The 25,432-nt window shown below is 42.0% G+C and overlaps 1 protein-coding gene across 1 annotated transcript in view; it reads right to left on the reverse strand.

Annotated features, from left to right (window-relative positions):
- Positions 1-25,432, reverse strand: part of OTUD7A (OTU deubiquitinase 7A) — a 1,294,251-nt gene that overhangs the window by 44,552 nt on the left and 1,224,267 nt on the right. Inside the window, exon 13 of the mRNA XM_085643760.1 lies at positions 2,809-2,923. Within this exon, the coding sequence (XP_085499886.1) occupies positions 2,809-2,923 (115 nt within the window). The remainder of the gene's footprint in view (positions 1-2,808; positions 2,924-25,432) is intronic.

Consider the following 25,432-nt stretch of genomic DNA (forward strand, 5'->3'; position numbering starts at 1 on the left):
CCAATAAATACGTCTCATTGAAGGAATTGTCTTCTAAGCTCGCTATGCTACTATGCTTGGTCTCCTGTAGGAGAGTTTCAGATGTTCGAGCTTTGGACATCTCGGCACGCGTTTTTTCTCCGGAAGGGGTAGTTTTCACGATCGGCCGGCGTACCAAGTCTCACTCACGATCGGTTACCTACCCGGCTTTTAGGGATAACCCGAAACTGTGTGTGGTAGACTGCTTAAAGGCATATGAGGCCTTGACACTAGAACTCCGCCCTCCGGGCGAGCAGCAACTTTTGATAGCTCTCAAGAAGCCACACAAAGCTGTCTCTTCTCCTACCATAGCTAGGTGGGTACGTTGGGTCATGCAGGAAGCTGGCATTGATACGAAGCAGTTCGGCGCTCATTCCACCAGGGGTGCTATGGCCTCTAAAGCTTTTGCGCTGGGAGCGCGTTTGGAAGATTTGATGCGGGCCGATGATTGGTCTTCGGACTCTACTTTTAAGAGGTTTTATTTTAAACCGGTGCTGGATGTGGCGCAGCTGGTAAGTAGTAAGCTTTGAACTAGCATAATCCGAAGCCTCCGGTCCTGCCATAGAATCGGAATTTGCCTAGCATCGTGACGGTAAGTTCCAATTCTATTAAGGACACGGAGGCGAGGATTTTCCCGCCGTGGCACAGGGGTGCGAACCCTCCCGTATGGTAGTAAGTAAACGTTTTATCCTTTTATTATAGTTTTGATGACAGGTTTGCATACCTCATTGCAAGTTGTTTGTTCTTGTAACATTTGCATTAGTCGTAGGAGGCTTCCTCGACTTACATTCTTTTGTTTTTTTCAGGCAACGATGATTCAAAACAGGACCAGTAGTGGAATGGCGTGACTTACGCGAAGAAAGAGGAAGTGACAGGATAGACCAGACGTTATGAACCTGATGCAATGGAGACAGAGGAAGGACTGTATACTCGTGTTCCTCCCTGGTTGTAGGGAGTTGTAGTTCCTAAATTGTATTGTTATAATCCTTTTGAAAATAAATTTCGAAATCTCTCTGAATGCTGTGCAAATTTATATGTAATAAAGCGAAGAGAGAAAAGCATAATCTTCGCCTCCGTATCCTTAATTGAATTGGAACTTACCGTCACGATGCAAGGCAAATTCCGATTCATAGTCACTTTTCTAACTGTACGAAAAGCTGTTCAATGCTAGAATATTGTTAGAATTGCATTTTTGCAATAATAGATGGCCTGATTCACAATATATTTTGCACTGCTGCATGCAACGTTTTGAAAGAACAAGTTCTCCGTTGCTCAGCTAATTGAACAAAAACTAATTAATAGTCTAAATGCATGCAGGCAGCACTCAAATCCAACTCCATTTGGAAAAAAGTGAAATGCCAAGTCAATAAAACTAACCTAGGTTTGCCTGACAACGCCTGTCTCTTGTAAAGGGAAAGGTAATGTGTCTTAATGGAATCAAAATGGAAATGTTGCTATTTTGCGGACCTGAAAAAAAACATTTGCCATTTTTCTGACCACCAGCACCAGTTCAAAGTGTGAGAAACTTTAGGGAAATTTTTATCTCAAAACCGATAAATAGCTCCTACATAAGTGGAATGGTAAAATGTATTAATTTCCAATTGTTACTAATCCTCAGAATTCTACGACTCATCCAAAAACATCATCGAGAGGAGCTGACCAGACCACTGGTCAAGGCCCGACTGAATTCGCACTACGTTCTCATATACGCCTTTCCAAGAAGCGCAATCATATTACAACACATAACGCAACAGGGGATAAGAGTGGCCTACAACTGCAAGAGACACCACTACACTAATCTAGCTCTTGAGAGTATACTGGATGAAATTGGAAGTGTAATTGACTGTGCAGGATCCTTCTGAAACAAGGGCACATGGCAAGAGTGGACTACCTCTACATCCCAACAAGGAATGTCTGGTTAGCTAAGGCTCAGCCTATCTGCCCACCTTATTTCATAAGTCTAAAACTTGGGGGCAGCCTGAAATTAAAGTTCCTCCAAAATGGCACCATTGCCCAGGCACCACCACAACATGGAGGAACTAATGATGCACATCCTGTAATATACCATACAAATTAAAGAAGGATGACACACACTAAACCGGAATTTATCAACTACCATGCCAGGAGGGCAGGACTCAGGACTGCATCAAGGAAGACCAGGACTCAGAGTAATGAAGCTTACTGGTAAGAAACCGGGGCATTATCTACATAGACGTGGGTCCCGTTCTCTCCATGCCACTGGAATCAAGCTATCCTGGCTGAAGAGGGGTGAAACCCCGAAACCGGTCCTAGGATGCTTGTTTCCAGTCCAGGGAGGACCTGGCTTGGCAGTTCGGGCTGGACTGTTCCCATGAGGCACAGGGTCAAGACTGATTTGCATATGGCTGGGTTCAAACTGGAACGGCATGGTGAGCAAACACCGATGGATTTAGGCCCAGATCACTGTACTGGGGTGAATGTATGACATTGTTCTGCATTCTGTCCATCAACTGTTGTTTTTGCATTATCGACATAGGTCTGCTGGCATCATACGAAACCCCAAAGTAGCTTATCAGACAATTACGCTTACTCTTTTAATGGATTCAGGAGCATCTCAGATTATATTAATAAAGTTAATAATGACAAACAATGAATCAGGCAGATAAATAAATATAAATTAAAGATCAAAAATATGTTGGTGCCTCTAACTGTTAACCGGGTTTATGGTAAGTGCTATGGTAATATTGCCTAAAGAACTTGAAACTACCTACCTCTTTTATGTTTTTGGTTAATTAAAATTCAGACATTTACCTGGCCAATCGTGTGTTATCATTATCATCTTTCCCCCACTCCCAATCACTTCCAGGGTCAACGGCAAAGTGCAAAGGCAGCAATTTGTGTTCTGAGTCGGTCAGAGGGATTACAGCTGCAGGAAACACAGAGATTGTTAAAATTGCAATAAGAAAAAAAACAACAACAGAAGCAATAAAAATACAGTTATGTTTCTACAGACTAATCATGACATATTATGATATTCTAAAATTGTAAAATATATTCCTCTCCCTCTGTAACTTGGAGACGTATTCTTTAAAACATTGGAACCCTCACAAAATTGATGACGCATGCAAAGTTTTTCAAAAATAAATAGGATTAGAAAATTTTAGATGAAACTAGATTTACATGATGAAAAGTCTGCAAAAACCATGGAAGAATTCTCTTGCATAAAGGTTTCTGATAGGAAACTCTCTTACAAAATTGTGTCTTGCACTTTTTATCTCACTTAGTCTTTCATATGTGCATTCTTTCTCTTCCAAGTAGATTTTCATTCTCATATAATAAGTGCAACTTCACTTGAAAGAGACAGGTGGGAAAACAAAGTTGCATAGATCTCAAGAGCAATATCTTGGGGTATACAGATTTCACAGGGGCAGACTTTAGAGCGAACACTAGGTTATACCACTCCAATAATCTCATCAGTAACAGTGATGATAATGTAATTACAATTTCATGTAATAAGCCTACATTTTGACCCCCGCCCCAACTGCGTGCCTGTCATTTTGATCAAGTATTCGCATATGACGAATGACATTTGGAAGTATTAGCCACCAAATATAAGATATGTCTCCATTGCCCATCAGAAGCCATTAGGGCAAATGTTGCCCTTGGTAATATAATGCCGATAAATAGGATAGCCATTTTAAACTCCAGCCATCATTTCCTGTTTCTTTCTAAAGCAAGAAGTCAGTCTTTGGCTGTCTTTAGAACAAGGGAACGGAACGTGCTATCTTTATGTATGTGGAAGTGCTATACCCCTTAAAAATTTGTATGACAGCGGGGCACCCAATATTGGGTGAATCGGGGACGTTGTTAACCTCGAGGCCTATTGGGTAAGGTGTCCCCAGAGACCAGATTCAAAACAGAATTTCTAAATACAGTCAATAAGAAAGGACTGACTCAAAAACGGAGTTTGAGATTATATTCAAGGGAAACCATGAAGATTTTCTAAAAATATGAGAATGCAATAGTAATAATCTCAATAATATTGGTAGAAATATTTTGCCATGAAGTCTCTCAGTGACAGAGTAGTAAAATAAGAGATAAAATCAGAATTAGACTGTCTCAAATGTACTGCAAAATCATTAAGAAATAGGACAGTACCCCCAGAAGCTCAAGAAAGGTCTACGGTTAATCCCAAATTCAAAGGTATATATACAGTTTTCTGGAATAGAAAATTATTGAAACTGCAAAGTCAGCGTGGTGCAATCATTGCTCCAACAAATCACATGCTCTCAATTTAAGCATCACATACTCTATCACATTAGTATTAATCCACTACATGAATACTGGTGCGCCCCCTTCTGGCCTTGGCGGTGGTTATATACTCAACAGCGAAACATTGAGAACAAATGGAATTACAGTGCGTTAGCTGGAAGAACCTTGACATGTTGCTAAGGCTTCTCTTATCAGGTTCTTCAAGAACAATATGTCATACATAAATAAACAATTCATGAATTGCTGCATACACTAACAAGAAACACAAACACAAAATGTGCATCATGATGCAGCATCCATTTTAAGCAAAATGTCGCTGAGGTCTAGTTGAGGCCTAGCTAGCCAAAGCTAGAAAAAGACACTTAAATACATCATAATGATTTTGTTTCAATTGCTATAGCTCTATGTTAATATACACATGTGAACTTTGGTGCAGAGCAACTAATGTTATGCACATTGTAATTCAAATGCACAAAAACATCGTTAGGTCTTACAGAAGAAACTAATATTTTGTCTTATAAGAAAGGGTTGAAGACTTTGCGCTTCCTTAAATAATGAAGGTTTGTGCTTTGTTAGATTTTTTGTGATTTGCTTGCCTTTGATCACTTACGCAGGACCAGCACAGCTATGGATAACAGCAACCTTTAGAAATGTAGCAACATAACAAAATATTACAAGGTGGCCCCTCAGAGGCCTGATTAACCATAGAGCCTAGAATGCCTGCAATATGCCATTGGTGGAGCATATTACTAGTCCAAATCCACCATAATGTCTAGAATGTCCACAATATGCCACTGAAAAAGCGCTATATATCAATGGATGAATGGGGCTATCATATTGTCTAGAATTCTGGCATATGCCAAATGGGGCCTACTTATGCCAGATTCACTGTGAAGGCTAGGTATTAGGCTAAAGATGGATGCTGGAGAACTTGAATTATGGAGCGAAAGACTGTAAAGGCTTATAGATTGTACTCACAACTAAAACGCAACAACATTGAAAATGATTACTGAATTAATGCATCAGTAATTGGATCTAACGTTTAGAGTGGGAGGCAAATACATGAGTCTACTGTAGTAAATTGGGTATAATTTTATCCAGTGCAACAAAAGCTCTGGAATTTAAAAGTTAAGATGGCTGCTCTGTTTACAAATTAACGCAGTCAACTTGAAGTCGACTGATCAACAAATACATCAGTGTAGCAAGACTGAAGCGTTTGGAAATTTAAGATGAAGTGATTACACTCCTGGGTCATACCCTCATACAATACATGATAAAATTATCCCTGTACTTTCTGGCAGTGCACAGGCAATTCAAATTCCTTGATTATTCTAATGCACATTTTACAAGGTAAAATTAATCAATATCTAACTTAACATCCTACAGATGACTAGTACATAATTCATTGGTAGCCTGAAGGGGCACCACAAAGCTGACAGTCATTGACTAACCTAGAGCATGCCTTTGATTTCTGCTCTTTATTGTTCACCTTCAATAAAATATTATAATATTTATGGCTATGGTTCCAAATGTTTTCTTAATTAAATACATATGTACAGCTGTCTATAAACTGCCTGCACAGGCAAATTCAATCATTACCTTCAAAGTAATAAATCATCATCATGCTCCGTGATAGTGCAGCTCATTACTAGGTTTGTGTACAGAGAGAAATGTAATCAGATAGCAATAGGCTATCTTGTCCAGGGTCAGACTGGTCGAGGCACCCAAATAAAAGTAGCCCGATTAGTAAATTAGAAAGCTAAACAATGCCCAGGGTATTGGCCTTGTCAATGTGAATGTCTTTTAGCCATGTTGTCTAGAAGCGCATCTACTGTTTAGCATGTTTGAAAGTAACTGGTGCTATTGTAAAGCACTCCAATGTCTTCGGGTGGTGCTGGTGCTACACAAAACTGCACACCCAAAAATTGAAAAACAGAGTCAGTGGAGGAGGGGATCTGTGCAACAGAGTTCAGCGGGGGCAAGCAGCGATGGGCGGGAAGTGACCTCGCAACTAACATCAAATGCGGGCAGCCTGTGAGAGATTAAGTGATTTGCCTGCAATCACAAAATTTGGAACTGAGGCTGAGGCTAGGGAGACGATGTGGCATCTTCTTGGGCGAGGATGTGGTGTAAGGGAAACAGCTGCCGACTATGAAGCTGGGAAACCCGGTTCGAGTTTCAGCACAGGATTAACATCCTTGATTCTGGGCAAATCACTTAATCTCCCTGTGCCTAGAAAAATGAATGTGTCCTTGTGTAAAGGAACTGGTGCTAGTGTAGAGAGCTCCAATACCTTTGAGTGGTGTTGGCACTATAGAATACTGCACAAACAAAGTAAATGGTACTAATATAAAGCACTCCACTATCTCCGGGTGGTGTTGGCGCTATATAAAACAGTTCTAAACAAAAAAGAGAGAGAGGAGGAAACAAGAGGGCTCATCTGTCTCCTTAAAGTACTATTAACAAACAAAAAGAACAACCTAAATTTAATCTCCAAAGACCAGGATCCCACAGGTTACGTAAGTTGTCTCCCTTAAGGAAAACCCATTGGGTTTTTAAAAGATCCCTCACCTACTGACATAGTTGGTGGCATGCTTCATCATTGGGTTCCCACCTAGGGAGCCGAGTGCCTCCTAGGTGTGCTTCGATGCCTGATTACAGTGGAGCAGGATTTTATTGGGTGGGTAGGTAAATAAAGTGGGAGTGAACCTCAAACTTGCCTCCAGGACACAAGGTCAAATTACAGAAGAACATTTTAATTAGAGAGTTCCTGGGGCACGGGTAAATTCAAGGATGGCCTTGAAGGAGAAGGAATGATCTCGCACATCCCAAAGAAGTGAAGTGGTCTACATGTTTCAGCCAAACAAGCCAGTGTCAATTGGCTTTCTTCAGTATCAGTGCTACCAGGACCTGAACGGATGCTAAGCAGGTATTGTGTATGCACACACACTAAGGTGTGCGTAAGTGAAAGAGTGGCTCCGTAACATAATCATTTCCACCTACAATGAAAATTACTGCAAGAGAATGTGAAACAAAACATTTACATTTAACCGTGACTACATCAAACAGTTAATAGTGGATGCAGAGTGGACCATGGTGGTAGTACCCAGATATATGTTCACACTCTCACCCTGCATGGACCACAAACCATGTGCCCATGCCACCTGAAATATGTTGTCTCTGCTGCCTGGCTACGATTGCCCGTGGCGGCACCCCAGGAGTAGGCAAGCAGCCAAGAACTCTGTGTGAGAGTTCCTCTGTAAACCACTTCAAGATTTTGCCCACCAGGACTACGGCTGACAGACACTCTTCCAGACACAGTGCCATACTTGGGCCTTCCTCCGTTTCCGTGACCCCGACCACACTGATGTTGTTATGGTGGAAGCTTCCCTTCACGTCAAGTTTCCCTGGCAGGGTTGTCACTTCTTGCTTCAGTTTGTGCATATGAGTGTTGTTTTATGCCTACGCGGGCTCAAGCCGGGTCATCGTGGGCTCAAGGCGGATCATCGTGGACTCTGCCTCCAAAATCTTTTTGGCCAACGTCTTGTGATCTGTCGGGAGGACACCAATGTTCTGAGCCACAGTATCTTGTGTTCCACGGCTCATCTTGTATCCTTAATAGCTGCTAGTATTGCCGCAGAGTGGGCCTCCAGTCCCGGGTCTCTGGACTCCCATAGTATGCCGGCATTGTCCTCACTCCCAGTGGAGCTTCCACAGGGGTGGCTTCCTGTGTGGCTTTGTTCTGATCCATACCAGCCCCTGCTTTGGCACCCACATATTCGCCAGCAACCCATCGCCTTGGTGCACACTGACCAGGCTGGAAACATCACCGACCCAGAGCAAGGCCCGCCACCTTGCCCCTCTGGCACGAGCACCCCAAGTGCCCTCAGCACTCTCGTACCGTCCTGTTCTAGTTGCTGTTGCATGCACCTCTGCATCTTCTGGCTTCTACCACCCAATTCCAATCTGCACCAGCTCAGGACTCCTCTTGCAGGCTATTGCTGTCCCCAACAGGGAAAAGGCACCCTCCATTTAGTGCATGAGCCCCTGTGTTATGCCTCTGGCTCACTGTCTCTGCAGTACACCCAGGCATGGAGTCCTTCTGTGGGCCAGCCAAGCTCCCTTCTGGACCCCATGACAGGTCCATGGGCCCTCCTAATCCTGTAGCTGCTGGGTTACTTCTGGGTCCAAGCTCAGCCCCTCTTTGTACCAGTGTGGGTGAGGGTGCCACACAGCAGTCCGGCGGCAATCCTCTCTAGGCCCCGTGTGTACCAGGAAGGGTCCTCCTCCTGTCATCTCCTGGCCCCTCCTAGACCCTCTCTATGGTCTTCCATACTCTGGTGAGGGGGAGAGAGAACTGCAAGGCTCCTCTAGTGGGCCATCTGATGCCTCCTGCATTCAGAGAGCCGTGTCCTACGGCTGCCGCCATTTTGGAGCCGTGGTCTAACCCGCCACAGATGCTGCTTCTTAATGACTCCCCCAGTGTCTGGGGAAATCATCCCATCCCTGCCTCCTTCTCACCCCATCAGGGGGCCCTGGGGAACCAGGATTGCTGCCTTCATTGGCCATAGGGGCTGGAGCTCGGTGCCTATGCGTTTGACTCCATTTGCCAGGCCACGCCCCTCCTTCCAGGAATGCACTTTTGTACTTTGCAAAAAAGGACTGTGTATTGACAAAGCCAGATGAACTCGCTTTTCGAATGCAAAGTCTTTTGTGCATCTAGAAAAACATCTTAAATTGTTTGAGCATTGAGCATAAAGATGCTTTTGTGTAAAGCTTTGTAAGATTCACAATCTTCCTGTCAATCCCTACTCCTGCCTGAATCGCCCAAATGAATTTCATTTAGAAACCCTAAAAGTGACATTCAGGGTGTAGAAATTCCAAACAAGAATAATTTTAACCTCTAGCCTTCAACCTAGGGCTTTATTTACAGTCCTCCACTTCATTTATAGTCAGGGGAGATTTTAGGTTTACACTGCCTGGGCCACCAGGGGCCACCAGGTCACAGTGACGTTATCCCCATATTGAGGGCAGGATAAATGTCACTGAGTTTCCCCATCAGCATCTACAACAGAATTTCTGGTGGACACAGACAGGAAAAAGGCGGAATGGCACCTACAAATGCAGAATGGCACCCACAAACAGAGACAAAACTTTATGTGCATCGCAGCCATTCGCTTGTTGTTTAGAATAAACAGTGTCCGACTTCGGCAGTTTATTTTCTCTAAACAAAAAAGTTTTCAGAACAGTCGCTGCGGAGTTGGATATCTGCACAACATTGAGATCCCCCCAAGCAGGTGGGGATTTCTACATATGGCGGATGGTCCTCCGCCAAGCTGCCACAGATTACGGTCTTCTTCCCCTGACAGACCAGTGACTGCCTGGGTCTACATGACCTGCCTGGTTTACTAAAACTTTCAATAGGTCTCCAGTTGTCATTGAAAATTCTGTAAGGTAGTAAGTAAAACAAATCATTTTTACAACCAACCAAGCTTAATTTGATGTGAACACTTTTGTCCCAAATTTACACCTTTAATTTAGCCAGAATCTCCATTGAGGTTGTGGTGCTATATTGTAAAATAGTGTGAAATATTATGTCTTTTTTATCTTCTACTTAGAATTTGCCTCTTTTGGTCATTTAGTCCAAATAAGCCATCATCCACCATTAAACACGATGAGGAAAGGTGAGCTCTTATTTGCCCCCATATGTGCAGTCACCTAAACCATTAGCGTCTTTCTGTTATAACCTTTCATAAAAGAACCTTATATCACAGGTTCCCTTTCTGGAGGCACTGTTCAAACAGATGTGCGGACTTTCATGCTATGATGAATAGAAGGCAGCCGCTAGAATTCTTGGAAAGCTAACTCATTTCCAGTTGAACTCAGTCATTTGTAGTAGGGGTCATACAGAAAAGATTCTTCTGACCTACATATTTTTCACTCTTCTGATCACCTCTGCAAGGAATGCTCGCTGCCTACAGACAAGGAAACAAAAAAATAGAACTTTCGCCTACATCCACTCAAGTATCAATGTAACACATCCTAGCAAACCATCTGCGGTGCTTTCTTGTATAATATCATCACTTTTCACTGTATGGGAAGGGCATTGTTTACTATTAACAAGAACATCATATAGCCTATTGACTCTACACTAAAAGAGAAACTGTTAGGCATGATAACTGTGATAGCAGCACCCCAAACAACCGTGCTAGTGACAGAACTCTGAAAAGATGAAGAGTGCAAATGTACCCCAACATTAACACTAGCACCACCCCCACAGTTAATACTGCCCACTCAAAGTCCATAGTACTGTCTTCCATTTTGTTCATTATGCTTTTTCTAAAGTGCAGTGTGCACCAATTCCTTTGCATCTCTAATTCCTTTCGTAAACTGTCTCAGCAGGCTAGAGTTTTTTAAGTAGCTTGTCTCTGTTGTGGAATGGGTCTTGATGCCTTCTGTTTAACCCATTAGAGGGCCGTCAGGAGGTTGTGGTGTATCGTCTGTGGTCGAAAGGGGATCAAGTCTGGCAACTTTACCCATAATAACCGTTCTGAGGGTATCTATGTGGTTTGTGTTTCTCGTGTGGTGTGAGTCAGTATCTCCCAGTCCTTCATGTGCATGCGTTGTCTGTTGTTGGTGGGATTCTGTGTGGTATCTAAGAGCAAGAGGGACTTGTAAACATACAACGCAACCAATGTGAAGTGATCTGTTTGAAAGGTTTCGTTGAGTACACATGTTAAAACCTGCCTCATGATTTGAGACCCACTGAGGTCAACAGTTAGTTGTCCAATCTAAACAGGTCAATATATATTTATCTCATCAAAATAGACAGACTAAGGGTATACAAACTTCAGCATTTCCTATCATAGAAGCAGCTGTTAACTTGAGATACATAGTGTAATAAATTTAGAGCTATTACAAACATTCAGGGTTCATCCCAAGAGTCTTCCCATCCAGTAAGGTGCATTGATGTTTACACCAATCAGCAGAATATTTCAGAGTTTCACTTGCAGCATGCCTTGGAACTCTGTGTCCTATTAGTATATTCAAAGAAGACGGAAACAAGACCCATCTTGTAAATTTTCTCCAATATTATTTAATAAACTTGTCCAAGAACCAATTATGTTTTGCATGATCAACTTGATGTGACATGAAGAATCCAGTTCTAATCTACTACTCAGTGAGCTCGTCTATGACAATGGCCTCTACGTTCCACTTGTGCCTTCATTTCATCACAATCATCGAGGTAGTGAAAGGGCATCACAACTCTTTCAACTTTGATAACATCGCAGGAAATGACATTACACAATATTTTACTCAGGGATGGACAGGTCTAATTCTTTTTTTTGCAACAAGCTTTACTGAAATCTCAAGGTTTGAACGTCTCAATAAACAGTGACATACAACTTGCACAAACAACCAGCTACAAAACCACAACAGTTTGAGACATAGTTTTAGTTTTAAAAGATCAGTCTTGACACTGATTAAAGTAAGGAGGTTTCAATGAAATCTGTTATAAGAAGGAATTGTAAGAAGCAATATTGTTCAAACCAGGTTTGATTTATGAACGTTGTAGAAAATGACAGCCAGGCTCGTTTTCTGTAGTCAAGCCACCAAATCTAAGATTTCCAAACTAAATTTAGGCAAAACAAGACTTAAGGGGTTACCTCCTCATTGGATTTATGGCTATGGCTGCAATCAGAAGCAAGAAATCAATCAACAGCGCTGAGGAGAAGGTGGAAATCTCGTTGTGCCGCAGGTCATGAATTATTAGTTTTTCTAGGGGTACAATGGGAGTTTCTGAGTTTATTCTGTAACAAAGTTACTTTTCTGAGCACCTGCTTTGAAAAAAGTTGTATTGCCTTCTCTGGAGGAACTCCAGTGCAGACTCCACTGCAGTCCTGCTGGTCTGGGGGGACCCCTAAGTATGGAAGACAGTCTTCAGCCTGGAAGGAAGCAATGGCCTCTGCTGACATGGCAGCTTGTCTGAGAGACCGCCCTTCACTAGGTGAAAGTAGCAGTAATACCAGATCATTTAGATATACAGGGGTACATATGAAAAGTAAGGGTGTTCTTTGGCTATTGAATGGTTGCATAGTGCCACATTTTGTATCTACAGTGCACTGATTACCGACCTTGCACTCACTGTAATCCTGCTCTGAAGTCCTGTATGTGTTGACTCACTCAAGTCAGGATTGAAAAATCCTCATCTTCTTACCGAGAACTCTAGTGAGCTAAAAGGAGGAAAATCCGTCCAAATGTATTTGACATTACTCTTCAAAGAGGCTCTCCCATGCACGTTATGTTTGAACTCTGATTTCAGATTCCATAAAATGCTCTTCGTCTAGTTTTAACTGAAAACATTAAATAGATTTACAGCTATTACAGCCACGGCATGCAAATCTTTATTGCTTTTTCTAAGAAGGAAGAGTGAGAGCTAACGTTTTTGTATGATTTTTTTAAATGATTTACAGTGTTTTTAATATTATTTATTTTACAATGTCTTACGTAACCTCAAATGTAGTCATTTAAAAGTTATGCAGAGCTATTTTATAAATCATATTGTATTATAGATTTTTTTTATAGACAATACATATATATTTGCATACATGCATATACATTCATATATACATATGCAATAATTTTTATAGACAATCAATATATGTTTTTGAATGTGTTTATCTAACCCTTACATTTAACTCACAAAAAAGGATTCTGAAGCCAGTGAGCATTCATGCAGTAAGATACACCTACCGAATGGGGTGTGAATTACAGGGGCCATATTCCATTAGGTGCCCCAGGGGCGCAACAGGCATTTGCGCCTGCTTTGTGTGACCCCGGGGCACTTTGGTAGTATAGAAGGGGGCACAGACACTTGTGCGTTCCCTTCAATAATATCAAAAGCGCTGGCGCACTTAAAGCGAAAACTCTAGCAACAGAGGGTGTTCCCTCATTTTCATAGGGGCATGCCCTATGCAAATGAGGAAATTCCATTGACTCTGCGCCCACGCCATATTACAGATACGAGTGCAGAGTCAAAGAAGCCCTCAGGAGGCAGGCTGACAGTGCGCCATTTAAAAGGTGGCATACTGTCAGTGCACCTCCTGAAAGCAGCCCTCTGCAGGGGGTAAATGGAGTCCCATTGATCCCCCAGAGATCCCCTTGCAGGCAGGTGCAGTCTCTGACTGCATCCACCTGCAAAGGGATCTCTAATTCCCTTTGAAAGTGCAGGTGGGTGCAGTCTTCACTGTGAAAACACGGAGCTACTGCTTCGTGTTTTCACATGAATGCGCTGCCCTGAGGGCAGAGCGAGTTCGCGGCTGCCACCAGGGCAGCGCATTCCCTATAATGGGGCGCATTGGCATTGTTTGTGTCCGGCACACCTTTTCAAAGATGCGCTGGGTTCAAACAATGCCAATACATAATACGGCCCCAGGTGAACATGTTCGGGACCGCAATTTGGATGGCCATATCTGCGAGGGTCACCTGCCGGTGTTGGCCAACAAGAAAGATGTAGAGAAAGTGTTCTATAAGTATGGGCATATCCATGACATCGAGCTCAAATATCACCACAGGGTGGTGCCCTTCACCTTTGAGTGCTTCGAAGACCCCAGGGACACAGAAGATGTGGTGTATGGAAGGAACTGCTATGACTACGGCCACTCCCGCCTGCGGGTTGAGTATCCCTGTGCCTACAGAGACCATGGTGGCATTGGTGGAGGTGGTCTTCGTGGGTGGCCGGAAAGGACCGCTTCCTGATGATCTGATCACAGAGTTACTGTTTCAGGACATCATCCTTCTGAGAGCTGGCAGGATCTAAAAATCATATGTAATAATCTGGAGATGTCTGTTATGCTGATGCGCAGAAAGAAGGTATAGGAGTAGTTGAATTTCATCACAAGGAAGATATGGAATATGCCAGGACTGACCCATCAAGGCTCAAAGGAAAGATGCACCATATGAGCAAAAGCATGCAAATACACCCACTTCTGCACTTTGGACAAACACAGTGGCTAATAAAAAAGTGCATTTTGTTCAGTTTGTCTTTTTAAAAGAGGTTTGGGGTAAGGAGAAGCCAAAGTGAGAGGTGGAGTGAAGAAAGAAGTGGAGAGGAGCAGACCGACAAAATATTTTGTGGACGGCAAGGTTTTGATCACTGGGTGGCTGAGTGCTGTACCATTCCGTTTTTTGGTGCGGCTCTCTTTTGTGAGGGACCTGTGAGTTTTTTGTTTTTGCATGGTGGAACAGGAAGGTCTGAAAGCTCTCATTTAAAGACCTTTATGGTTCATAAGCCCTCTATGGTTGTCATCTGGGAATTCAGCTTCGACTGGTCTATTCTGGTTGACCATAGCTCCTAGACATTTGGCCCATGCCATCTAGGAACTTGCCAGCAATAGGTACATCCTATACTTTCTTCAACCTTTGACTGTAACCTTGTGTAGGTAATATCAACTTCTTGACCATTTATTTGTTTTGCGAAAGCCCAGGGCTAATCATATAGGGAAAATGTTATTCCAAACTTAGATGCACTCAAGATCAGACTTGTGGCAAGTGGGGAATCAGATTAGTTCTTCACACCAGATTGAATTTTAGTGCACAGGGGCACAGACAGTAATGCAGCCTCTTTCTAGTGAAGATCATAAATTATCACTTACACATGTGCTCCGAAAATTGGCTAGTCTTCTCTCTCTCTCTAAAGATGCTCCTCCTGAAGCATGCCATTGTCAACAGCATTATTACATTTGGCTATAGTTAATGTACAGGTATGTCTAAGTATATTAAGGCCTCCAGCACAGGATGCCATATTGAGTCATATGTTTGTTGATTAAAGTAAAGTTGTGGTGATTAATGGCTTTGAAAATATGTCTATGTGTGATTTTACTTTAGGATGTTAGCAATCTTCTTCAGCTCCTCCTGGGCAAGCCTGTGAGTTTTCATCAGGGGAGTGTTGTACATGGTCAAAGGCAAGCATAAAGTTAGTGAATAACAGGAGAGGTAGCTGGGTCGCAGACACTTAATGAATTGTGATATAGTGCTCTTTAAAGAGGTGAGTCTTCACCTCTTTTCTAAGTTGGAGGAGTGCTGGAATGGTCCTAATGGATATGGGGATATTTTTCCGGAGATCCTTGGTGCATCCATGGAATAGGCCTGCTGTCTTTTTCTGTATTCTTCACAGATATTGTTCTGCAGTCTGATGGTCTTCTGGCTTCAGGTGTGCCAAGAACCTCCAGAGATGGACACCTTGTCTGCAAGATAAGTGTGGATGCTGATCTTGATAGTTTTGTAAATGATGCAGCTGGTTTTGAATATGGTGCAGGCCAGCTTGTTGAGCCAGTGTAATACCATCAAGGTGGGAATTATGTGATCATATTTACGCAGGTCATGGATGAGACATTCTGATACATGTAGGATGCCCTTAAGGGGTACCAGTGTGGAGTCTGGGAGGCCATGGACTAGGGCATTAGCACCATCCAGGTGCAAGATTATGAGGCATTTCTGAAGTCACTTTCTGGAAGAAATGGTTCGACTTCTTTAGAAAAGACTTTAGAAGAGACAGCTTAAACCATGTGTTCCTTGAGGGTGAGGTTGGCGTCCGTGGTGATTCTAAGTGAATCAGGAATCAGTGAAAAGTTGGAATCCCTCAAGATTCATGTCATAGAGAGTAGTTTATAATGTTTCTTGTTTGTTGTTTTTGACAAATAACAGGTATTATGCGTTTGTTGGGTTGAGTTACAAGGTGTAAGAGACACCAATGTTGGAACTTTTGTCTTTTTTGTTTTCTATGGTATTTCCTTTTGTGTGTAACTTCAAGTTAAAATTGTGCTGTTTTCGAAGAGTTCTTTACCAGATTTGTAGCGGAAGGGATTTATGCAAAGATAACGAAAGGCTCCTGTGCTGAATGGCGTATTTATGTAACTCTAAGCCAATGTTTTGTTTCAGTCTGTAAACTGTATCTTAATAATATTTATTCTATCCACAAATATTTAAAGTACATTTGGAGATCAAAGTAGATCTGTTCTGTTTTCTTTTCAAACTTCATGCACAGAATGGGAGAATTTGTTCTGTTTGGGGACAGTGTGTACTCTGAGACTCAGTTCTTCATTGTACAAGTAATTTCATGCAGTTGGGCAGACACCACCACTTTGTGACACTTAGCAATGACGTACCGTCCACTGCCCACTGCGCCTTCCTAATTCATATGCGAACAAAGCACCATTTATGCTTGAAGAAATCACTGCCGGTGTGATCTACGAACAGTAATGCTGGCTTGAATATGTGGCGATAAAAAAGAAAATCATATGCAGATTGCCCAGTCTGAAGATTATGAATCTAATTGGCTCCAATTTTAGCAGGCTTTGCTGACTCACTGTACTATAATTGTGTGCCTTTAAACCATGGGATAGTTTTAACAAAAGCTTACCTTAACCTGCTGATTCATAGCTATGTCTGAGCACTTCATTACTTATACAATTAAACTGGTGGGTTGGCATATGTGATTACGTCTTAGGAAGCAACTCAAGACCTGGCTGTTCGAGCAGTAGCGGACCCCCCTCCCCTAGCGCCTTGAGACCCTCTGGGTGAGTAGTGCGCTATATAACTGCTTTGATTGATTGATTGATTGATTGACATATCTTATAATGTATCATTCAGACAAATTTGTTCAAATGTACATCGATTGGTTTTAGGTGAGCATTAGTGGAGAGGACGGAGAAGAGAAGTGCTATGGAAATTTAAGTACAAATGCTTTGTAGCATTGGTAAAAAGAGTCTAACTTGAACCAAGGTATGTTCTCTGAATTCGCCAGTTGCTGCACACAACTTTGCACCACTGGGCATTTTTTAATGGTAATTCTTGGCTGCAGTGGGAATGTGTTTAGATTAATGATCTGCTGTCCTCGACTGTGAGCTCCTGCTGCTCCAGTCATCATGCCCATGTCTGTGGGAGGTGGAGCTTAGGATGTATTTGGAGCAGAAAAGGCGTATTAGTTGTAGTAGGAATAGAGGGTAGTAGGAAGTGGGGAGTGACTCAAAATCCACACACAGTGGCCTAAGGCGACCATCATTATATCATCGATATTCTTTAAATATCGTGAATGTTGGCTGGGAATTGTGCTTTATACCTTTCTGTTAAGCACATCTCTCTGATCTCGATTGATGACTGCCTGTCCCTTATCATCTGTAAGTGAGGAAACTGAGGAGGAAATGACGGCTGGATCAATGAAAGTACCCAGAGATGCAGAAAAGGAAGCAGTCTCCCTACCTTTCCGCAAGGGATGAGCAACGTATAGGCCGGGTGGCATCCTAGCTGCTCAGCAAAGTTTGGACAGTTTTTTCAGGTTGTGAGGGCTTTCCATCTCATGGTCTCGTACATCTATGTCCTAAACTTCTAATAAGGTTATCAAAGTACTTTCGTCTTGAGGAAGTGGGGCTTTCTATACCTTAGTCTTCAGATATAATCATTAAATAACCCCGCCACTGGCTGTATGGACATTTGTTCATCAACAAGGAGAATTTAAAAGGAGCAAATGTCTGCATCAATCCAATGACATGAAAAATCATTTTTGACTTTTAGCGCATTCAAAAATGAGAATTTTGTAAGAGTTAAAGGGTTTTTATTTTCAGTTCTTTTAGCATTTGATCATTTTTTTAAAACGTAGCCTCTTTAGCATCAGCATTAGAAATGAACATATTCCAATAACTGATTTAGAGAAAGGTCCGCTCTTTTCCAGGAACACACACATATATAAACACTAACATAAACACATAATATTCTAAATGGCAACAAGTGTCTTTTCATCTCCTGTATTATCCAATTGGATTGTAGTAACTCCTACTGACATTTGTGCAATAGTCTTTAGTGTTAGACCTTGAAAAGTTACATTATTCACATTCTGTGGTCCAGGCTGTTCTTCTTATGAATCATCCTTCCTGTTGCCTCTTCTTCTCCCGGTGAGAACCTGACTATCAGTTGTCTAATAAAAAACAAATGCCTATTCACTAACTAACAGACGGCTTCTGGAAAGTTACAACATCTGCAGCATAAGGGGAAAACATCTTGTGGCAAATAATGATTTAAATCAGACCTTTATATGTTGTACATTGTTTTCAGTTAAAATGGCATCGACAGCTACGTTAATTGAAGTCAGCATTTGCTTTCTTCAGTTGGAGGCTTATATCAATAAAGTATGATTACCTAGTAGTTACATTTACTATATGAGCTAGTTAAATGCAGGCTTTTATATAGTTTAATGAAAACCATTTTTGTTTGCAAATGCAATTCGCTCTAGCAGTCTCAAGGCAGACCGACTCATCTGTGGAACCCTAGACTTTCCACATAAGTTATACCTAAAGGTTGAGTTAAGGCAGATACAACTAAACAGAAACTTTGTATGATCTATATTTCAGCAAGTCGGGATGAGCATAAAAAACCATCCATAGCAATACCATAGTTCAGGTGCCATAGGTAATCCAGAAAGTGTTTTGCCGGATCCCTCCTACTATCCCCCTTCGAATTACAGTATCCACTATTTTGAGGCAGAAATGAAACTGTTTGTGTGTACCTTGGACCATTGTATTTAAAAGGCTGGAAAACCTCACTGATGTCAGAAAAAGATCCTTTTTTTATTGATTTAGATCTGCCCCAGCATGTATGAGTTAGGAAGTTTTCTCTCTAGCTGTACTGTTGCCAATTCTGCTTTTGAATGTGTACTTTGTGTTATACGCATCATTTGATTTTCAAGTAAAACAAGCAGGCTCTTTTATTTCTATGGAATCTGAAAAGCTGTACAGTTAATCCATCTTAATTAAATAATCACAGCAATTGTATTTGACTAATAGGGTGGGACTATTCCTATACTTAATGAGTAACATGGCACAGCCTCAATGTAACTCTATTTAGCCATTCATTATTCACCTTCAAAACAATTTTTTTAATCGCTCCATATAATTTGAACAAACATAACTACACTCTCTACACCATTACTAAGAAGGCTCCATTTCTGGTTAATACTTTGAAGGGAGAAGCACTACAGCTTCCAGTGGCACACCATTCTAGGCACAGTCTGCATTCCATTTCTATTGTGGTCACAAGTGACTTATTTATGGCAAGCCTCTTAAACTTTTATTTCATTTACTCTCAGGTAAAACCAGCATTAAAGTGTGATAGGGAGAAAATATACATAACAATGGTGCTTCCTTGAATCACAACATGCACTCTATCACTTCTGATGAGTTTAGCCAGTAACAATCCCTGCCCACTCATACGTGTTCTAGACCCATAAAAATAAGCCAGGAGGAAGTGACATCTACCTTTCTGCACAATCTGGTTAATATAAGTATGGCACGGAATATGTTCTTTAGTGTAATATAGATCACTATTACCTGTAGCATTACAAAGTATCCGCTAAATGTCCATTAAGTGTAGCCAATAACTAAGAATGTATTGTGACTTTCCCCGTACTTGGCTGCGTGTCCATTATTTTCAATAAGGAGGAGTGACAAGCTTATCTCGGTCCCTTTATCACTGCAAACTAGTACCTTCAACTTCCTTAAAACCATGAGGCATTCTTATTTCTTAACAGGCCCCCTCTAAATCACATTTCACACAGACTCAAGTCATTACATCGGCCTTTTGAACAAAAAAGATCTGATTTCAAAATACTCTGCCTCATTCACAAGTCTATTCATTGACCCAGCATATGATAGACAAAATACCTCTTTATCATTCAATCCATGATCCGTAGAGCAAATTCCAGTCACACATCCTCCTTTCAGACGTACCATATTTAAAATTTGCAAATGACGGGTCCTTGTCCAGAATGGCACAGTGGGCGAATGTGGCCCCAAATGATTGCTGTGGCTGAAATTAATCTAAGTGTTCCTGGTAGGGACCTGGCCTGACAGTAAGGGATCTACTGTTCCTATTGGAGCAGGACCAAGGCTGATCTTTATAAGGCAAGTTTTTGTCTAGAATGGCACAATGGGTGAAAAACGATGATCTGGAATGTGGCCAGAGTGATTGCTAGTGGCTGAGATTAGTTCTAGCATTCTTTCCATCACCTTGTTGTTTTGCAGTAGATGCTCTAAGTGCAATGAGTATGCTCATATGTGAGTCCCGTGTTCACTGTGTCATAGGACTCAAGCTAGACCTCAGTGATGAGACCTAACTAGGTCAAAACTCATCTGGGTTTGCTTGTGGTTCCACCTGAGGAGGACCTGGACTACGGGCTTTAAAGAAATAGGGAACAAAACCAGAGATCATGGATGCATTAAAGGTAGAAGAAAGGAGGAAAAAAGATTAAAAACACATACTGTAGAACTGCTATGTAAAACTAGCATTGGATTGAAAAGGGAGGCAATCTAGATTGTGCCAGACAAAATATTATATATTAGATTCTGATACCAAACAGAATGAAGCTAAGAGTGGTAGAGATTTAAGAGATGAACAGGAGTTTGTGGAATACTGAACAGACATATAAGAGACTCATGAATGCTGGAAGAATATCTATTTTAGTAGTCTAAAGCAAAAGGAAGTCTCTAAATGACAAAAATATTTAAAATGTTAACAAAAAAATCTTTTTGGAGTTTCAATGGTATGACTCGGACTAGAAGGCTGAAAGGAAATGAGAGAATGGAAACATTGTACAATGGCAGTATTAGAATAAAACTGGGTTTGATAAAATGTTGATTGTAAAGGTATGAGTGTAAAAGTTAATCACAGCTAAAGAATTAAGAAGTAATTGTAGAACATATGTGGGTGTTCAACCTTTCCTTGGTAAAACATCACGGAGCTCCAGGTTTCTGGTTGACCCATTAGGTAAGACTCTAACTTCCAATGATTACACTGTTAATGTGAGGCCTGAACAGAGTATATCGGAGATCTATTAAACCTGGAAGCAGGGAGAAAAATGTGAAAATGAGTGGTGCCTTCCTGTCCTTCATCGAAGTTAAAGCAGCTGATCTCCCCACCTTTATCACTGTATGGAACCATTGTTCTTCACAATACATTAATCATCTCTGAATTGTCAATCACATGCAGGTAACTTATGGCAATGTTTTTGCACATGGGTTCAGCCCATTTAGTACACCAGGGGGCATATTTATTGCCACCACAATGTCACTTTTCTCGAAATTGTGGTGGCGATAGGGGCTTTGCCTTATTCACAAGGCAATGTTCAGCCACTTAATGGGGCTTAACGCCGTCTTTTGAATAAGGCACCCTTTCACGCTATACTTAGCGTGAAAGGGGCAGGTAACGGTTGTTGTGATAGTCGTTCCACCCCATTACCCATTGATTTTGATGCTGCCTCATATTTACAAAGGTGGAATAAATATGGGGCAGCGCCAAAATTAGGACCAGGGAAAACCTGGTCTTACCCTGGCGCAACGAGGAGAAATGTTTAATTTCTCCTCGTTTTTGCTGTTTGCACGTGTGCTGCATTGTGCGGCACACATAGAAACAGCAAAACGCCATTGATTGTTTATGTGCATAAAGGTGTCCCTTCCTGCACATAAACAAATGATTTTGCAACTTCTATGTGTGCTGCATTAAGCAGCACACATAGAAGATTCAAAATCCCATTTCAGATTGTTGATGTGCAGGAAGGGACACCTTGCACATAAACAGTCATTCCCTTCAATGCAGGCACCCTTGCACTATGGTGCAAGGGTACCTGCGTTGGTGTTAGGCAGCTAAATCAGAGCCAGCGCAGGGGCAACCACAAGGCTGCATCGTATTCTTGTAAATACAGTGCAGTCCTGCATTTCAGAAGTGGCAGAGCGTGGCATTAAGCCAAGGAGGCTAATGCTGTGCTACACCACTTCCTTGGAAATATGTCCCCAGGCTTATTTTGCTTTGGGTCAACTATTTTCTTTTACTTTATTGTGGTCGAGTCTCACTACCCGTGTTTCACTCCCAGTAGATGCTTGTTAGTTGGACTGTGCATATTTACCGCCAGTGCCCACCTTTCAAAGTAAATCTGCTGCAACACAGATAGGGAAAGGGGCACCGCAGCAGTACAGGTGGACACATGCATTTGTATATGGTGTAGGCTGCACTTGACAGACTACAGTTGTGCACAGCCTGGTAGCTGCACACAGGAAACCTGCCTGTGGCAATTTTAAACTGCAAATTCAACCTCTCAAAGTAACCCCTTTCAACAGGCCCAAACCTTCCTTTTAAATATTAATAAGTCATCTATATGTAGGCCTTAATCCCCCAAAAGACAGGGTGCATACTGTTTAAAAATAGGACATGTAGAAAATAATGTTGGATATGTACGTACAGTGAAATATACCCAAAATGATTTTCACTGTAGCAAGGCTGGTTGCTTCTATAGGGAATCATGGGGCTACACTGTTACATTAATTAAATGCTAAATTATGATTGGGATCAGCCAGAGAACTACTTCTTTCACTCTTTTTATTTGTAAATTTAAATCCTCTTTAAGGGTAACGTCAGATTTTAAATTCCTATTTCAAAAATACCTCTTTTAGATAGTTGGAATTTCACTGCCTAACGTTTCTGGGTCTTTCTGTGAGTGCCTGTTCTCCCACCGAGCAATGAATATTGGGGCCATACAGGAAACAAAGGGGCCTGTGTGTTGTGGGGAGTGTGTCTTCCTGACAAGATGGGTAGGGAGGAGCCATGCCCTGCCCTGATTCCACTTCACAGGAACTTGCCTTCAGCACACACAAAATAATCTGACACCAGGCCTACCCCTGCCTTTGTTGAACTAGCCTGGCTGGAGCCAAGCCCAGGGGAAATGGAAGAACTAACCAGAACCAGTTTTAGGGTTAGACAAAGGGGTGTCTCCCACCCACAAACTAACCCTGAGCATAAAAGTGGCATCCCCAGAACCTGAAGGAGAGCAAGACCCTAGACCTGGACGGGGACTGCAGCAATACCATGGACAGCTGCGAGGACAAGCTACCATATGCACTGGTATATGAAAGAGTCTGCAGCTGACCCTCAGGACTAAATGGGTCTTTCTAGGGCCAGTGACGCTGGCTCATTGAAACCCCATGAGTCCAGTTGGGGAATAACCTCGACTTCTGGGCCCTAGCAGAAGGAAGGGAGCCCCAGGAGCCAGGCAAAGCAGAAAGCTGATGCAGGGAGCCAGTGAAACCAGCTCCCTTCAGAGTGCGCCCTTTTGGATGCCAGGAGGCCTGCTGAAACTGCTCTAAGTATCTGGGGCTCGCCACCAGGAGCATAGTGAGTCCCAGATTATCAAAATTGGCCCAAAGGGGGCCTAGATATGGCTGTTTAGAGGATTTGACCTTTGCAAGCAACAGCGTGTGTGGGGCTCCACCTCTGCTTTCTAAACAACCCTGGAGTGGACCGGGGGCTGGAGAAGATATGATTGCTTTAAAAAAAACTGTGGGAGCAGTTGTGCATGGGACCCCCTCCCTTGAATGCTAATTGCCCCCATGTCCCTGGGTGCCAACGCAAAAAGAAGATGTCCTGCTGGAACAATGCAGACATTATTTTTCTGCCTGAGGGCTCGTGACCCCCTTACCTGAGGCAGAGAAAATTAAGTCACAACCCCCTGGCCAGGGCGTGGGGGTGCCCAACAACACTGAGAATGGACCCTTCTGTAGGAGCAGCGAGAGGGGGCTGGCTTCCACACAGAGGAAGCAGGAGAGCAAATTCCAGTTCCTGCACAACACACAAGCTGCATGTGGGAAGCCAGTGGGGTTTGCAGGCACCTTAAGTCTGCCCTCGGAGGCTTCAAAGCTGTGCACAGCTATGGGTGCCCCAGGTGGGACCAAACTTGTAAAATAAAACAAATTTATAAAACAAACAGAATTCGCTAAAACTGTAAACCTCACAAAAAATGCTGGTCATGCTGGGGGTCGCGTAACTAGACCCATTGTATCTCAAGTAATTGTCAGGGTTAAATTCCAAATAAACTGACCTGAGTCCTTGTTAGGACCCAAGCCAACCGTACCATATTCACAAAACAGATATTAACAAAATAAAAGGTCCAGGATACTCACGACTTGCCTGCAAGAAGTGTAATGTATTAACAAATGAGAATACCCACAATTAATATACAAACAATTAAATCCCCTGAACCAAAGAAAGAAAAACCACATACAATATAAAAAACAAAAGGCCGAATACACCCACAGTGAGGACATACAAGGAAAACGATAAATTTGCAAAGATATGCCAGTGTAAAAGAAAAACAAAACAGAATAGTGATAGGTCCCTATCAGAAACAATTAAAGGTGTCTTACTCTGAGAATTACATGGGTAAGAAACCTCACTCAATACATAATAATGTTGCAGCTTTGAATTAATTTGAGCATAAAAGACCAAGACATCATCTTCTGTCACAAAGATGTGACTGTGTGAATCAAGAAATGTCCAATAAATGTCACACAATATGCATAATCAAAAACAGTTGATTTCAAAATGATATGACAAACAATATCGCCATGAACCTTTCATTATCATAAACAGGCTTCAAGATACCAGATATACACAAACACCCAATAGCTGATCAGCCGATATACACAGAGATCTAACATTGAATCTTAATAGAATGCAGCAGAAATATCATGACAGTGTACAATCAACAGATCTAACATTGAATCTTAATGGAATGCAGCAGAAATATCATGACAGTGTACAATCAACAGATCTAACATTGAATCTTAATGGAATGCAGCAGAAATATCATGACAGTGTACAATCAACAGATCTAACATTGAATCTTAATGGAATGCAGCAGAAATATCATGACAGTGTACAATCAACAGATCTAACATTGAATCTTAATGGAATGCAGCAGAAATATCATGACAGTGTACAATCAACAGATCTAACATTGAATCTTAATGGAATGCAGCAGAAATATCATGACAGTGTACAATCAACAGATCTAACATTGAATCTTAATGGAATGCAGCAGAAATATCATGACAGTGTACAATCAATTAACACACAGGCGACTGTCCATCTGTTGGTATAACAAGCCCACCCATCACTGATATACAGAGCACCTAATCACCCAAAAAGTATTGCATCTCTGAATCACAATTGAGACCATGCTCTACCGTATGTAAGCGCATGATCCAAAATGCCTCTGTTCTCCTAAGTAGCAACTCCCTGTTACCCCCTCGACTGCTGGGGTCTATTTGTTCAATTCCAAAGAAAC

The sequence above is a fragment of the Triturus cristatus genome, chromosome 3_1 (genome assembly GCF_964204655.1).
Source record: "Triturus cristatus chromosome 3_1, aTriCri1.1, whole genome shotgun sequence".
Classification (NCBI taxonomy): domain Eukaryota; kingdom Metazoa; phylum Chordata; class Amphibia; order Caudata; family Salamandridae; genus Triturus; species Triturus cristatus.